The sequence below is a fragment of the Capra hircus genome, chromosome 16, assembly GCF_001704415.2.
Source record: "Capra hircus breed San Clemente chromosome 16, ASM170441v1, whole genome shotgun sequence".
Classification (NCBI taxonomy): Eukaryota; Metazoa; Chordata; class Mammalia; order Artiodactyla; family Bovidae; genus Capra; species Capra hircus.
Window position 1 is genome coordinate 40,449,299 of NC_030823.1, and position 15,602 is coordinate 40,464,900.

The 15,602-nt window shown below is 53.1% G+C and overlaps 1 protein-coding gene across 1 annotated transcript; it reads right to left on the minus strand.

Annotated features, from left to right (window-relative positions):
- DRAXIN (dorsal inhibitory axon guidance protein) lies at nt 1,341-13,505 on the minus strand. Its single transcript, XM_005690675.3, has 6 exons — nt 13,060-13,505; nt 10,325-10,512; nt 8,563-8,674; nt 7,372-7,461; nt 5,793-5,882; nt 1,341-1,508 (listed from the first exon to the last, which is right to left on the minus strand). Exons 1-6 carry the CDS (start codon nt 13,478-13,480, stop codon nt 1,396-1,398), a joined length of 1,014 nt encoding a protein of 337 aa, XP_005690732.1. The 5' UTR covers nt 13,481-13,505; the 3' UTR covers nt 1,341-1,395.

Sequence of the window (15,602 nt, forward strand, 5' to 3'; positions counted from 1 at the left end):
GAGTCACATCAGCTCAGGAAGGTGTTCGGGTGGGCTCATGGGTCTGGCCTGTGGTGGATGCAGTTAGAAGAGATACCCCCAAACCCCTCAGTACACTCTGTTGAAGAAGTGTAGACCTGGGAGGGTCTCTGGGGGACCTAGAACCACTAAAGAGTATACAAAGTGGGTGCCAACTGGCAATGTGTGTTTTTGAGCCCCTGCTTACATTAGATTCTCAAAGGTCATGAACTCCAAAAGCTAAAGAACCCCTGGGGTGGCAGCTTTCAGGCCCCTCCAAAGTGCACATCCCAGGACGGGGTGAGCAGGGCCAGAGACAGAAGGAACAGCTTTACTGCTTCCTTTAAACACTTCCAGTCTCAGAACACCAGTTCTCCAGTCTGCCCAAATCCTGCCTTGTAAGCAGGCAGGTGCGTAATGCACGTTTTCTTCTTTCTTTCAAACGATACACCTTTGTCCAGGGAAGGAAGAGAACTGTGTTATTCTGACCTTCACCACAGCAAAAGGAACCACCAGGGAACACACATCTCTCACCGAAAGCCGTGGAGAACTTGGAATGAGTCCTTGGTTGTGGAAGAGCAAGGATGTGAGCCTTGGAGTAGGGCAACCCAGGTTCAGACGCCGGCTCCACTCCTGACTCCCTGGGACCTGGTGCTTTCAGTGGGGTCCCCGGTCGCCAGGAGCCATCAGCAAGCCCCGAACCTTGTTAGAAATGCAGAATCGACTGAATTGGAATCTGCATTTTAAACCAGATCCCTGGGGATTCTTACACAAGGTGAAGGTTTGAGGAGCATTGACCTGGGATCCTGGACAAGATCATTTAAGCCTGCCTCAGTTTCCTCACTTGTAAAATGGTGATTATGCCTACTTTAAAAGGTCATATGACAAACGAGATAACGTATGGCCCACGTTTAGCACAGTGCCTGGTACATAGAAGGTGCTTCAGTATTCATCTCCCGCCTTTTGGTTCCACAGTCCACGGGGTCGCAAAGAGTCGGACACGACTGGGCGACTTCACCACCATCTCTCCAGAAGTTTCCATTCTTTTCCAGCTCAAAAACCTCTTCCTTTTGAAACTTGAAACCGTTGCAGTGCTGCTGTTGGACGATAGAGGGCACTCTCGACATTGCCATCGCGGAGAACACGGACACCGGGATGCGCAGGCGGTGTCGGTGTCCCGTCCGCCCAGGGGTGGGTGCAGGTGTGCTGCTGCTCGGCTCCTGGGCAGGGGCAGTTCGTCCAGGGCTCGGGACGGAGCGTCCTGGATCTGAGCCTGCAGCCTCAGTCAGCTGGTCCCGCATTTGATCTGCCACCGCTAGTTATAAAAAAACTGCCCGGCTTCTCCAAATCTCCGGGGCCTAGTCCCCAGGCCGGTGCAGAGGCGCCTCGCGCGGGCCGCTAGACGTTGATGAAAGACCCCTGGTCGCCGTTGGCCGTTTCGGGCTCCACGCAGCGCCCCTTTCTCCGGGTGACCCTGCGGTTCCGGTGGAATTTGGCGTAGCAGCGCAGCCCTGAGCGAAGAGAGGCAAGGTGGGTGAGACCAGCCAGTCCCCCCTCGCTCTTCCCCCCACCCACGCCCGGCCTCGCACCGTTTCACTATCACTGCCTTCTTTTTTTCTGCCCTACAACCAATCCATCCCCCGCACAGCAGCCTGAATGGGTTTAAAAAAGAGAATCACAGACGGAGAAGAGTGAACAGATGGAGCACAGGAGATATTTAGGACCACGAAACTATTTTGTACGATACTATCTATAATGGTGGGTACATGTCTAGTCTTTGTCAAAACCCAAGGAATGTGCAACACAAAGAGTGTACACTAATGTAAATTATGGACTTAAGAATGTACCACTATTGGTTCACCAGTCTTAGAACGTGTACCACACTACTGTAAGATAACAGGGGAAACTGGGAAAGGCGTATGAGACTGCTATATTTTCTGTCTAATCTTCCTGTAAACCTAAAACGACTCTAAAAATAGTCTATTAAAATTATTTTTAAAAGGGATGCAGGACTTCCCTACCGTGCAATGGTAAAGATTCTGTGTTTCTAATGCAGGGAGCTTGAGTTTGATCCCTGGTCAGGGAACTAAGACCCCACATGCCATGCAGCACAGCAAATACTACTAATAAATAAAAGAGATTTCGATTCTGTCCTTCCCTATAAAACCTCCCGTGGCTCTTCACTGCACTCCAGAGGAGATCTAAACTGCTTCCCCTGGCTGCAAGACTCTCTGGGGCCTGCCCTGCCCCCTGTCTGCTCTTTTTACCTCCCACCCCTCCTCACTCTAACTCCAGCCACGCCTAGTCTTCGCACTTTTCCTCATACACCCCACCACTTCCAGCCTCAGCGCCTTTGCTGTTCTCACAGCCAGAAATCCCTTCCTGAAGCTCTTGGCATAGCTGCTCCTTCACAGTCCCTTCTCAGAGGAACCCTCCCTGACCACCTTAATTAGAGCAGGCGTGGCCCTCTTGGCCCACCAGTGGGAGGAGTTCCTGCTTGGGCTAAATTATGGCCCATGATAGACATCCCCTGGCATACATGGGTAGGCATGGTTTTCATTTCAGGCCACATCCTCCCGGGACTTCCCTGGTGGTCCAGTGGTTAAGAAGTCACCTTGCAGTTCAAGGGATGTGGGTTTGATCCCTGATCGGGGAACTAAGATTCCACATGCCATGGAGCAACTAAGCTCTCGCTGCAGCTGAGTCTAAGAGCCACAATTAGAGTCCATATGCCACAATGAAGATCATGTGTGCTGCAACTAAGACAGCAATGCAGCCAAAAAAAAAAAAAGGGCCATATCCTCCTGATTCAGGGTCGGGGGTTAGGGAAGGAGATGTCAGTGTGGTCAGAGCAATCTCGTCATTTCTGGTTAGGAGTGGCCACAGGGAGAGGGGCCATCACCAGTTTAAGATCTGCTTATGTCACTGTCAAGAGAATACAGAAATTGCTGTGAAGTTTGTGCTTAGGGGTCTAGAACCAACACGTGGATCACTGAGCCTTCAGATGTGTGGCCAGACGAGTGAGACTTGGGAGGGGCAGGGGACCATGAATAGGAGTGGATGGTAGCCCTAGAAGCCCTTCTGGAACCCTCCAGGCTGGCCCAGACTGCTGGACTTCAGCTCTGGGACCTGCATCCAACATTTCAGAATTCCTCAGAAGTCCTCAGGACTCTTGGTCCTCACGAGGGTTCCTGGCATCACTTGGATCCCTCTGCTGTAGCATCTGGGTGACAGTCTCTTCCTGGACCATCTTTAAGGAGCTGTCATTTCCACTCAATTTCTTTTTTTCCCCAGAGTCTGAGTCTGCAGGGAGGAAATGAGAGTTTTGGCAGGACTGACCAGGATGGGAGGGACCAGGGAAATGAGCAGATGGGGCTTTGGCTGCATGGTTATCTTTTGAAGGCCTGGAAAGCTTCCCCCTCCTAACTGAGGCCCAGGGGAAGAAGGAAGCATGGCTTCCCTGGCAGAGGGCTGCCCACTGAGCATCCAGCAGGGCACCACCTGGGCATGTGCAGCAGAAGGGCCACATCCCCCTCACCTGGGCAGGCTGGACCTGGAGGCCCTGGTGCTAATTCCAGGCTTCCTGGACTGGAGTGCCCTCCAGCCTGCTATGCACCTCAGTCTCCTCCTCCACCAAATGGGCCCCCACCTTGCACACAGGCAACAGAAGGTGGCTTCTCAGCATCTCCACCCCTGCCTGCCTCTATCCCCTCACCTCCTAGCTCGTCCCTGCGTCTCCAGTCCTGCCCCGCACAGTCCTGCAGCCAGAGTGAGATGGTATACTCAAAAGTCAGACCAGGTCTTTCACTTTCTTAAAACCTGCTGAGAGACTTCCCTGATGGTCCAGGGGTTAAGAATCCGCCTTGCAAAACAGGAGACATGGGTTTGATCCCTGGTGGGCAAACAAGGATCCCACACGTGGCGAAGCACCTAAGACCTGATGCAGCCAAATAATAAATACTAAAAAAAAAAGAAAAAAAAAAAAAACCCTGCAGACATGATAATGTAAATGAAGTTCTGATCCTACCCCCCAGCTTCTCCCACCTCCTCTTGTGCCACCGTGTGGCTGCTGTGTGCCAGGCACACTCGGACATGCCAGCCTTGCTCCTGTCCGAGGTCCTTGCCTTTGCTCTGCTGCTTGTCTGGGACTCTCCCTTCCTGCCCAACTTCTCATCTTCAGGTGGCTAGTTCTGCTGTCCACTCCTGTCCATCCTTTCTAAAATAACTCCCAGGCCAGCCTGAATTACTGTCTTTGCAGTTCTACTCCTTTTTATAGACATCTAGTTATTTGCTTGTGTGTGTGTGTGTGTGTGTGTGTGTGTGTGTGTGTGTGTGTGTGTGTGTGTGTTAGTTGCTCAGTTGTGTCCAACTCTTTGTGACCCCATGGACTGTAGACTGCCAGGCTCCTCTGCCCAGAGAATTTTCTAGGCAAGGATACTGGAGGGGGTTCCTATTTCCTTCTCCAGGGGATCTTTCCAAGCCAGGCATTGAACCCGGGTCTCCTGCATTGCAGGCGTATGCTTTACCATCTGAGCTATTAGGGAAGCCCAGTTATTTGCTGTCGCTCATCTTATTAGAATGGAATCCATGGGTGGAGAACTTGTTGGTTCTCTTCACCCCTGAATCCCCAATGTCTTAATCAGAACTTGGCGCATAGTAGGCACTCAGGAAATATGTCTTGACCAACTGGACAAATGAATAATTGGACTGAAGCCGCTTTATTGCTTTCACAGCAGATAACTTTTGAGGCTACTGTGAGCAAAAATAGGGTGTGTACCTCAGGACGGTTCACAAAGGGACAAAGGTCAAACCCCTCACCCTAGAGAAGTGAACCTTGGAGGTGGGATGACATCCAATAATTATTGTGCATTTTCGGTATTTTGTTTGTAAAAGAGTACTTGTCTCTTAGATGTATATATGGAAATATTCACAGGTAAAATATCTAAATTCTTAGGACTTGCTTCAAAATCCTATTGCCAAAAAAAAAAAAAAATCCTATTGCAGTGAGGGGACTGGATGGGGTGGGGACAGCACAGATTGGCCGTGAGTGAGAATTACTGAAACTGGATGATAGGAAATGGGGGTTCTTTATACTATTCCGACGACTTTAATATGTATTTGAAAATTTTCAGAATATACAATTTAAAATATTTCCCCCACTTTTCTAGCTACAGAGGTTTGCGCAAGTGATTTAACCTTTCTGTGCCTCAGTTTACTTTTGTGTGAAATGGGGAGAATGATAGCTCCCTTCTGAGATGGTTGTGAAGACTAAGGAGCTAACAGGTAGAGTGCTTAGCACAGAGCTGGGTACATCGAGGCACACCTGGGCAGAAGGGCACACACTGCTCCAGGTGGGAGCTCAGAGGAAGTAAAGAGGGGGCCAGCTGGATAAGAGCCTCCTTCCTTGGGAAAGCGCTGGGAAATTCACTCCCCACCCCTTGTTATCACACTTGGAATGTCTCCCCTGCAATAGAATTCTGGTGTGAAAGCACCAGCCTTCTCAAGTTTGATCTTCTTTTAAAAGATACACTTCTCTGTTCTCCCTTCTCCCGTCTCCAGATTATGGGAGATCATACCAGCTTGTAGAGGTGAGAAAAGCAACTCTGAGCAACGATGCCAGGAATGGAGGCTAAATGAATTCACAGACTGGGAAAGCCCTGAGCAAAGCTGTGCCTGCTAGTGTCTTCAGCCCCCCAGGGATTCTCTCACCCCCTTCTCTGCCCACCCCTGCCTCGAGGAGAATGGGAGGTGGCAAGGTTCTCGGTGCCGAGGGAGCCCCCGGCATCTGGCCTCACCTTCCATGCACATGCAGTCGTCAAAGCATTTGTTGTTCAGGCCTCGGTTGTGGGGCGTGCAGAGATGCTCCCGGAGGTCGCAGCAGGTCCCTGCCCACATGGCAAGCACACGCGGTCAGCCGTGCCGAGCAGACCCCCCTGCCACCCCATACATGCTCCCGCTGGACAGGAGATCCATCATCTCCGTGGCGGGGCTGCCCCTGGCCGGGTGGACCATCTGGTGCACAAGCCTCCCAGCCGGAACCACCAACGGATGTCCTGGCCGAGGTCCCCAGAGGGCGGGCAGCTGAGACCCTAGACGCCCCAGATGGGCAATTGATTGATCATGGGAGGAGGAACGGCGCTGTTGATTCCCCACTGGGTGGAAAGGCTAGAGGGCCGCCAGGTGTGGAGTCAGTGTGAGGCTGGGAGGGGCTGCAGGGATCATGGACGCCAACATCCTCTTTTGACAGATGGGGAAACAGAAGCCCCTGAGACACAGCCCCAGGCACGACCTCGCCCACCACAGAGCCAACTCTCAGAGCCACTCAGTTGGCCCAAACTTGAGCCTTTTCTTCCTGCTCTGGGTGGAAAAACCGTTCGGAAGGGAAACAGCTTGTCAGGGAGCTGGTGGTCTGGCTTACACAATGCCAAATGGTTTGGTTGCTGTTTTGTAGAATATTCTGGTTACTGAATTAACAAGAGCCGAGGTGTGCCACTCAAGTCTCTGCCCTTGCAGTCCACTGGGCAGGAGAGCACTTAGCCGCCAGCCCCCACTGTTAACACCTGCAGGAGCCTCCTGGGCTGATGATGTCACACTGGGCCTGAGCAGAACAGCCCAGGCAGTGACTAGCTGCCAGGGCCTGGCTATTTCTGCCCAGTGGGGGCCTCTTCTAACAGGGAGTCTTTGTTCTGGAGCTGCCCATTGGGCTGGCTGAGATTGTATCAGACTCCTGTCCATTCCTCCCTCCTCCTGCTTTCATTGTTCACAGACCTTATCCCCCACCATCCCCAGAAACCTCCTGCCCTTTTAACTCTATCTCGGTTTCGGCTTCCCAGAAGTCCCGAGTGACCCAGTCGAGGGCCAGTGATTTAGACCATCCATCCAAACCCCAGGCCCCTGTTCTCAGACTGTATTGATGGGCTCAGCTGCTGAACAGGTCAGGATGTTATCAAAGCACCCACAGGAGCCCAGCAGTGTCACGACAGGATGAAGACAGAATGAAGCCCGACAAGACGTTTGGGAGAAGTCGGGAGAAGGGTCATCCTGACTTAAGGCAGTGTGGGGCAGTGGTTCAGAACCAGCAGACCCAAGTTTGAGCCACTTCCGAGCTCTGTGATCACAGCTGAAACACTTGGCCTCTCTGAGCCTCAATTTCCTTGCCTGAAAATTGGGAATGACAGGGTCCCTCTCTGTCTGGGTTGCTGTGAGAATGAAATAGAATAAAGTATGGCAGCAACTCTCATCAAAGTGGTTGTTATTATTTACTACCCCTAAAGGATCCTACTCATGTGTCTGGGAAGACCCACCCGCTCCCACCCCCACAACGGTTCCCCCAGTGCCCTGTCTACTGCCTGGAACATGATGCTGGTTTGGTACCTGGCAGACAGTCCTGGTGATGGTCACAGGGCTCCCCTTTAGCTGGTGATGTTTCATTCCCATCACTGGAGAGTTTGCCGCGGTGTTTCTCTGGGGAAAACAGGACGTGTGGTCAGAGGCTGAGGCTCATCAGAGCAGAGAGGAAGCACTGGATGCCAGGGTCAGAGTGCTCACACCACCACTTCCACAGTGTGGCTTGAGTAAGACATGAAGCCTTTCTGCCTTAGTTTTCTCTTCTCTAAAATGGGATCAGGGGACTTCCCTGGCAGTCCAGTGGTTAAGACTCTGTGCTCCTGATGCAAGGGGCACGGGTTCTATCCCTGGTTGAGGAACTAGGATCCCATATGCCACAGAGAGTGGACAAAAAGAGTGTGTGTGGAGGGGCTTCCCTAGTGCTTCTCCGGTAGCTCAGATGGTAAAGATTCTGCCTACAATGAAGGAGGCCTGGGTTCGATACCTGGATCGGGAAGTTCGATACCTTGGAGAAGAGAACGGCAATAAACTCCAGTACTCTTGCCTAGAGAATTCCTTGGACCGAGGAGTCTGGAGGGTCATGGGGTCCCAAAGAGTCAGACACGACTAAGCTACTAACACACACTCCCTGGTGGTTCAGGGGTAAAGAATCCACCTGCCAAAGTAGGAGACACGGATTCAATCCCTGGGTGAGGAAGACCCCACATGCCTTGGAGCAACTAAACGGGTGTGCTACAACTCCTGAGCCTGTGCTCTAGAGCCTGGGGAGCCACACCTACTGAGCCCGCCTGCCCTAGGGCCGGTGCTCCCCAACAAGGGAAGCCACCACAGTGAGCAGTCCCCGCCTCTCAACTAGAGAGTAGCCCCCACTCTCTGCAATTAGAGAAAAACCCAGGCAGCAACAAAGACTCAGCCAAAATAAATAAATACAAACAAAATTTTAAAATACTTTTAAAAAGGCAGAGGGGATCAACAGCAGAACAGACCTGTTTTTATTTTCTTCATGTTAAAGGAGTAGCTAGTTGGAATCCGTCCAGTGTGTGATGAGCACTTAAGAGCAACATGTCTATTTCAGGTATCTGTTCCCTTATAGACTCCATGCCCCTCTCCCCAACTTGGACATCTGTAAGTCAGGCTGGGGTCACCAGGCTCCTATCCCAGGGCATGGTGGGGGAGGGGAGGAGCCCAGCAGGGGCATGGAGGTGTGGGCAGACGTACCTTTCTTCTTTGTGGATGGCCAGACCTCAGGCTTTAAGTCTTCATAGTCAGTCCAGTCGAACAAGGCCATGTCCAGTGTGGGCATCACCTCCCCATCAGGCCTGGGGTGAGCCTGCAGAGGAGGGTGGAGAAGAGGGAGCCTGAAGATCCCAAAAGGTGGAAGAAGAAATGTGGAGCCCCAGGATCAGAGGGCAAAGGAGGGGCTCCTGGGCCAGCTCATGGCGTGTTGAACAGCCGGCAATCTCAGCCTGGGGAATTCGAGATGGCCACCAGGCCTCGGGCTCCAGCAGCTACCTGAGCAGTGTCTTCCCGGAGCAGCCGCCCCCAGGCAGGACAGCACCTACAGGCAGCGGCTGCAGTCCCCAGGCTCTGTGCGGAGGGGGCTCGGGAGGCAGCGTGTCCGCTCAGGAGGAAACCCAGCTGCTCGCTCCCCTGTCCCTTCTCTCCCCTACAGATGTCATGGCATAGCATGGCATGGCACTTGCCATGGCATGGCACTGTTGAGGCCACGCCCATAGCTCAGTTCTACTCTAGACCCCCCGGACGCACCCTTTGTGGTTTCCGGGCTGGATCTGTGAACATGGGCATTAACGGCTCAGCGGTAAAGAATCTGCCTGCCAGGCAAGAGCCACAGGAGACCTGGGTTCGATCCTTGGGTCAGGAAGATCCCCTGGAGGAGGGCATGGCAACCCACTCCAGTATTCTTGCCTGGAGAACACCATGGACAGAGGAGCCTGGCAGGCTACAGCCCATAGGGTCACAAAAAGTGGGACATGATTGAAGTGATTGAGCATGCAAGCATGCCATAGGGCTGGATTCTCAACAGATGGGCTTCGGGAGCCCTTCGATGGCATGGATAACCGTGGGATTTGTTGGAGATGGCTTATCAGGATCTCAAGGGAGTGCAAGACCCAAAAAGAGAATAAGGAAGATCTCCTGCTAAAAAAGTTTTACTTCTTCTACATGAATTATTTTATTGGTCATGTTTAATGATTTTATTTTGAAAAAATGTTCAAAGCCACTGAAGAGGTGCAATGACGCACTTCATGTTAATTGCAAGAATAAATACCCTTTGTCTAGACTCACCAAGGGGTTTTCCCTGGTGGCTGAGTTGGTAAAGAATTCACCTGCAATCCAGGAGACCTAGGTTCGATCCCTGGGTTAAGATGATCCCTTGGAGAAAGAAATGGCAACCCACTCCAGTAGTCTTGCCTGGAAAATCCCATGGACATAGGAGTCTGGTGGGCTACAGTCTGTGAGGTGGCAAAGAGTCAGATACGACTTAGCGACTAAACTACCATAGACTCACCAATGGTTGGTGTTTTTGCCACATTTGCTTGCTTGCTCCCTCTCTTTTTAAAGGTCTGAAGCAGATGCATCAAAGTGTTAACTAAAGCTTGTTAATTCTGGATTTTGGGGACATGGTTTTAGACATTGTTGTTCTCTGTCCTTTGCGAGGTGTACAAAATTCTTCCCCCAAAGCCTGACTTTTCTAGGTTCAGAGACCAGTGTGCTGAGCTGGCACTTGATTCCTTGTCAATTCCATAGAATGAGCCCCTGGACCACTGCCTGGACAGTGGCAGCACTCCCTGGACAGTGGGCTGGCTGGCCACAGCTGGGCTGGATGGGCATCAGGAGAACTAGCTTCCATCCAGCCTCATGGGCCTGGACCAACTCCCTCCCGCCCCTGTGCCTCAGTCTCCCTAAAGGTACTAGGAGGGGTTTGCATGAGGTCACCCCAAGGACCCTTCCAGCCCCTTACCTGGGGCCACAGGGATGTGACGGGAAGGATCAGGGACTCTTCAGTGGCAGGTGCCTCAAAGGTGGTGAGATAAAGTATGGTGGGGGCCAGGCTGGTGGAGGATTCCTCCATCGAAGCATCCGGGGACTGGTCTTCTGAGAGCTCCACCTTCTTCATCAGGGAGCTGGGGCCTCTGACCAAAGCTCGGCCTGAGACAAGGAGCAGGGAACACAGCGACTTTATCTGCTCATCACCCCCTATCAGCCCACAGCAGGACCCGCAGTTTTTGCTGCAAGCTAGGGGGCAGCAGGAATCATAGAACAAGTTATTGGCTCAACCAGCATCACTGCTGCCCACCCTCCTGGGGAGGGGGCTGGAAACAGGAGGCTGGGGGCATGATAAGGGGGAATGTCTAGGATGAACTTGCAGTGTTGCTGGGGATTCTCCCTCTAAAACAACATTCCAGCAACTCCAAGTTCAGCTTGATGGAGTGCAGCCAGGGATGTAAAGCACAAGGAGGTTAGGTGACTTGTCTGAGGGTGCACAGCCAGTAAGTATTGAAATCTGAATTTAAATCCAGGTCCATCTAATGCAGAATCAATACTTTTAACCACTGATGCCGCCTTCCAAGTTACACGGGCATGGGGTAGGATGAGTGTGAGGGGGAAAGTGTGGAGGGTTGAGGGGTGGTCAGGAACCAGCTTCCCTGGTGATTCAGTCGGTAGAGTCTGCCTGCAATGCGGGAGACCTGGGTTCAACCCCTGGGTCAGGAGGTTTCCCTGGAGAAGAAAAAGGCAATCCATTCCAGGATTCTTGCCTGGAAAATTCCATGGACAGAGAGGCCTGTTGGGCTACAGTCCATGGGGTCACAAAGACTAGGACATGACTGAGTGACTAACACATACACGCACACAGGAGCCAGGAGGCGTCAAGAAAAGCTAGAGGGCCCACGCTTATGCTTGCCTCTTTTTCTCAGACAAGAGCTGACTTTAAGGTTGGTTGGGTCCATTGGGGCCACCCCACCCTCCTGAGATGAATCCAGCCTGAGCTCTAGATGGCCACTGTCCCCTCCTCCACTCACTCACTCTTGTGGGAGGGCCCCGTTGCTCCACTGGAGCCAGGACTGGAGCTGGGCTGGGTTGAGTCCATGCAGGGTGTATGCCTTCCAGTTTGGCATCAAGGATGTTACCACCCTCACACCAACCTGACACATGATCCCCAGGGGTGGGAGGCTGAGAATCTAAGCTCGGCCCCCTCTTCTGACTGTGTTCTGTCCACCTGAGGGGTTTCAGTGGGCCTGGCAGGGAAACAAGCCTCAGTTGTTTGCAGGAGAAAAGGGGGCTGGAGGCTCCATCACCCACTTCCTGCAGAAGCCCGCTCCCATCTATGCCTGCAGCTCTTGGCCCGCCCCTAGAGGCAGTCTTGTCACACAAAGAGACTTGAAGCTGAGGCTGCCTGCCTGGGCTCTCGCCAGGGGAGACTGGGGAGGGGTCAGCTGGGTGGAGATGCTGAAACATGTTTCAGGGAGTCTGGAGCTCACAGGGGATTTGGGAACATGAAAGGAACATGAAGGAAGGTAAGGAGGTTAGACTATTGAGAGTCTCTTGGACAGCAAGGAGATCAAACCCAGTCAATCCTAAAGGAAATCAACCCTGAATATTCATTGGAAGGACTGATGCTGAAGCTGAAGCTCCGATTCTTTGGCCACCTGATGCAAAGAGCCAACACAGTGGAAAAGACCCTGATACTGGGAAAAATTGAGGGCAAGAGGAGAAGGGGATGATAGAGGATGAGATGGTTGGATGGCATCACTAGCTCAATGGACATGAGTTTGAGCAGGCTCTGGGAGATAGTGAAGGACAGGAAGCCTGGCATGCTACAGTCCATGGGGTCACAAAGAGTCACATGACTGAGTGACTGAGCAACAACAACAAAGAAGGATGGGGAGGAAACTCCATCAACAAACAGGGCAGAGGCAGGAGAAATAAGGATGTGACTGCTCTCCTTGGGTAAGCCATGTCCAGGTCAGAGGACATGGATGGATTCAGCATCTGAGAGAAAGTTGAGAATTAACTATTGAATAGAAACAACCACTGCTGCGGCCCCTGCCAAATGGCAGACACTGTTCTAGGTACTCCAGATAGCAAAATTTCTCTGAGTCTACCATGAGGATACAGGGGGCCTTGCCTTCACTTTGCAGAAACCAAGGCACAGGAAGGTGACGTGCCAGGAAGTCGTGGAGCCAGGATATGAATTGGGGCAATTCAGAGTCTAAGCTCTTCAGAGTCTAAGCTCTTAGGCTCTGCTCTGTGTTTCAGCGCTAATTAAGTGATGCGCTTGGGGGGCACCGAATTGTCCCATCTCTGCTTAGGACTTACAATAGGATGGATTTAGGTCAGACACAAGGTAGAACTTCCTGAATCAGGAGGATGATCTATGGATAAGACTGAGCTTCTATGGCCACATATTCTTCTCTTCCTCCCCTGCTCCACCCTGACCCCAGCCTTTCCCAGCACCTCTTCTCACCAGATCCCTCTGAATCTAGTGAGACCCCTCTCTTCCTCTGAGGGTCCACTACCTGCCCTCTTTGGGGCATCCAGTTGTCCTCCCAGGAAGCTCCTGCCATTGACACCACCTCCAGCCTCCATGTCTGTCACCTGAAGTCCATCCCCTTGGTCATTTGGGTCTGATCCCCTTCCCCTACTGCCCCCCTCCCCCCATTGTAGGGCCCCACCCCCTCGCAGACCTCCAGCTACCTCTGTGCAGCCTCAACCTCTCCTTCCGTCTCTTGTGCTCCCTGCCTCGTTTCTTCATCCTCTCTGACCCTGGAGTCCGGCTCTCCTTCTCGGGGTAGGGCCGAGTCAGCCCCCGGAGCAGACCTTTGTCCTGCAGCAGGCCTGCAGGACTTGGCCCATGCAGCAGCCCCTCTGCCCTTGGGAGCCTGGAGGCCTGCCTGGTGGCAGTGACCACAGCCCCATCCTGGGTCCAGCCAGGTGTGCCTGGGCCCTGCTCTTTCTTGCCGAGGCCCCGCCGACGGTGGTGGCTGGCCTGAGGCATCCACAGTGCTGGTCCCGAGAGGTCGATGTGATTCTCCGGCAGGATCTGAGCAGAGCTTCCGGGTCCCAGGGAACCTGCCAGGCTCAGCTCCAAGAGCAGGAGGAGGGTGAGGAGCAGCATGGGGGCAGCGTGGGTGGTGGGCCCAGCTGAGGGCTTCTTCCTGCAAGAAAAGTAGGACCATGAGGGGGCAGCTCTGCAGCCCTCCTCCTCCACATCCACAGTCCTCTCATTCACACTCTTCTTTTATAAGTTGCTTACTTACATTTATTTTTATTTATTTACCTGTTAGCCATGCCGCAAGGCATACGGGATCTTAGTTTCCCAACCAGGGATCGAACCCATGCCCCCTGCAATGGAAGCATGCAGTCTTAACCTCTGGACCACCAGGGCCGTCCCCCCCTAACTCACACTGTTATAGTGCAGTCTGTTTCAACAGGGATGGAGGGGGCTTTGACCTTCCCCCCACCCAGGGTACATTTGGCAATATCTGGAAGCATTTTAGGTAGCCCAAACTAGGCAGCACTACCGACTTTACTGGGTGGAGGCCAGGGATGCTGCTAAACACCCTGCAATGCACAGGACTGTCCTGGCCCAGAAAGACCACAGTGCTGAAGCTGAGAATCCCTGAGTTTCAGTAGTTTTAAGAAACACCTAGGTTCCAGTCTAGATTCCTTTCTTCTGTGCAAACCTCTGCCTTGGGCTAAGATTCCAGGAATGAGCTGAGTCCCTCCAAGCTCAGAAATAGGCTTATAGTCCCAGAGACTTGACTCAAAGCCTAAAATTAAACAAATGAATAAAAGCATTTGAGCACATGCTGTAAGAGAGAATCGTGTTCTGCGCTTGGCGTGCATTTCTATCACTTGGTCCTTTTGTCGACTCTCTGAAGTGGCGCCTATTATTTTCTGAAGTGGAAATTAAGGCTCAGAGAGGGTGAGTCACATGGAGTAAGTGACATTTAGTCATTGCTAAGCCTGTGCCCTGAGCCCCCATGTACTGTTCCCAGACAGCCCAGCCTTGCCTTCTCTCTTCCTCCAAGTTCCAGGCAGGTTCTGACAGGGCCGGAACTGTCCTTCCCTGAGCCGGGGGGCCAGGAGGCGCTTTGGAGGCTGGACTCTGACCCTGCAGGGTGGGGTGAACTACCTCTGACCTCCCCTGGGGACAGCCTGTTCTTCTGCACTGGAAGTGGGGGCATCTCATGGGACCTCACTGCTCCCCTTTTTGCACTGGGGGAAGAGTCAAAATTCCCGAATGTTCCAGAAGAACTTGGAGCTAAGGCTCAGGAGAAGTGTGGCTGGGGGACAGTGGGGATGTCCCTTCCCCTCCCCAACAGTCTTCCCGTCTCCCCTCGACCCCACCAGCCTCACCACATCCCAGGTGAGTTGGGCACCAGGTTAACTGGGCTGATTGAATTTTTACGGCCTCCTCGGGTTGCCTGCATATTCCATTAAGCTCGCAAAGGTGCTTACACAACCGTTTCCTTGTGATTTGTGGCCTTGTAATTGCCCAGAGCTGAGGAAAGGTTGGTGGCCTGGGAACCTCGGCCAGCAGCTCTCCCTCCAGCCCCCTTAGTTCCTGCAGCCTCTGCCATGGCCATCCTGTCCCAGGTTCACCGTTAGCTAACCCCAAGTGAGGGGCCCTTGAAGCGGGCGGGGAGGGCAGGCTGACCTGCTTGGGGAGGAGTCGGGGGGAAGCACAGGGAGAGAAACAGCTCCTCCCCAACCTTGCCTGGTCACTGGCCTCCCTTCCTTCCCTTCGTTCCCGCCTGGCATGTCCTAGTCCCCGGGGAGGCTTGAGCCCTGGCCTCCACCGCCCTAGGCTCTGCCCCACCAGCCTCACCCCTAGCCTTTCCATAATGAGAGCCCTGGAGGCCGGTGCTCAGGCGGGCCTGCACTCCAGAGGCAGCCAGGTGGGAGGAGGAGGGGCCCTTTGAGGAGCTTGTCAGTCAAGCATTGTTCTGCTCTGGGGGACCCTTCAAACCCTATTTCCAAGCCTCAGGCAGATGCCAGGCTGCATTTACCAGACTCCACCTTCCTCTCCCTGTGACTGAAGGAGGTGGAGTCTGTGTTGGATGCTGTCCACCACCCAGCCCCCACTTCTGTCCTGCGAGGACATCACATGGACAGCCTGGGAGAAACCCACAGAGCGCCTCCATCGACAGGGAACCTTTGGGACATTGGGGAGGGAGTAGAATCCCTCCATCTTGAGGGTAGAGAGGAGCAAGGTGAGTTACCCAAACAGTGCA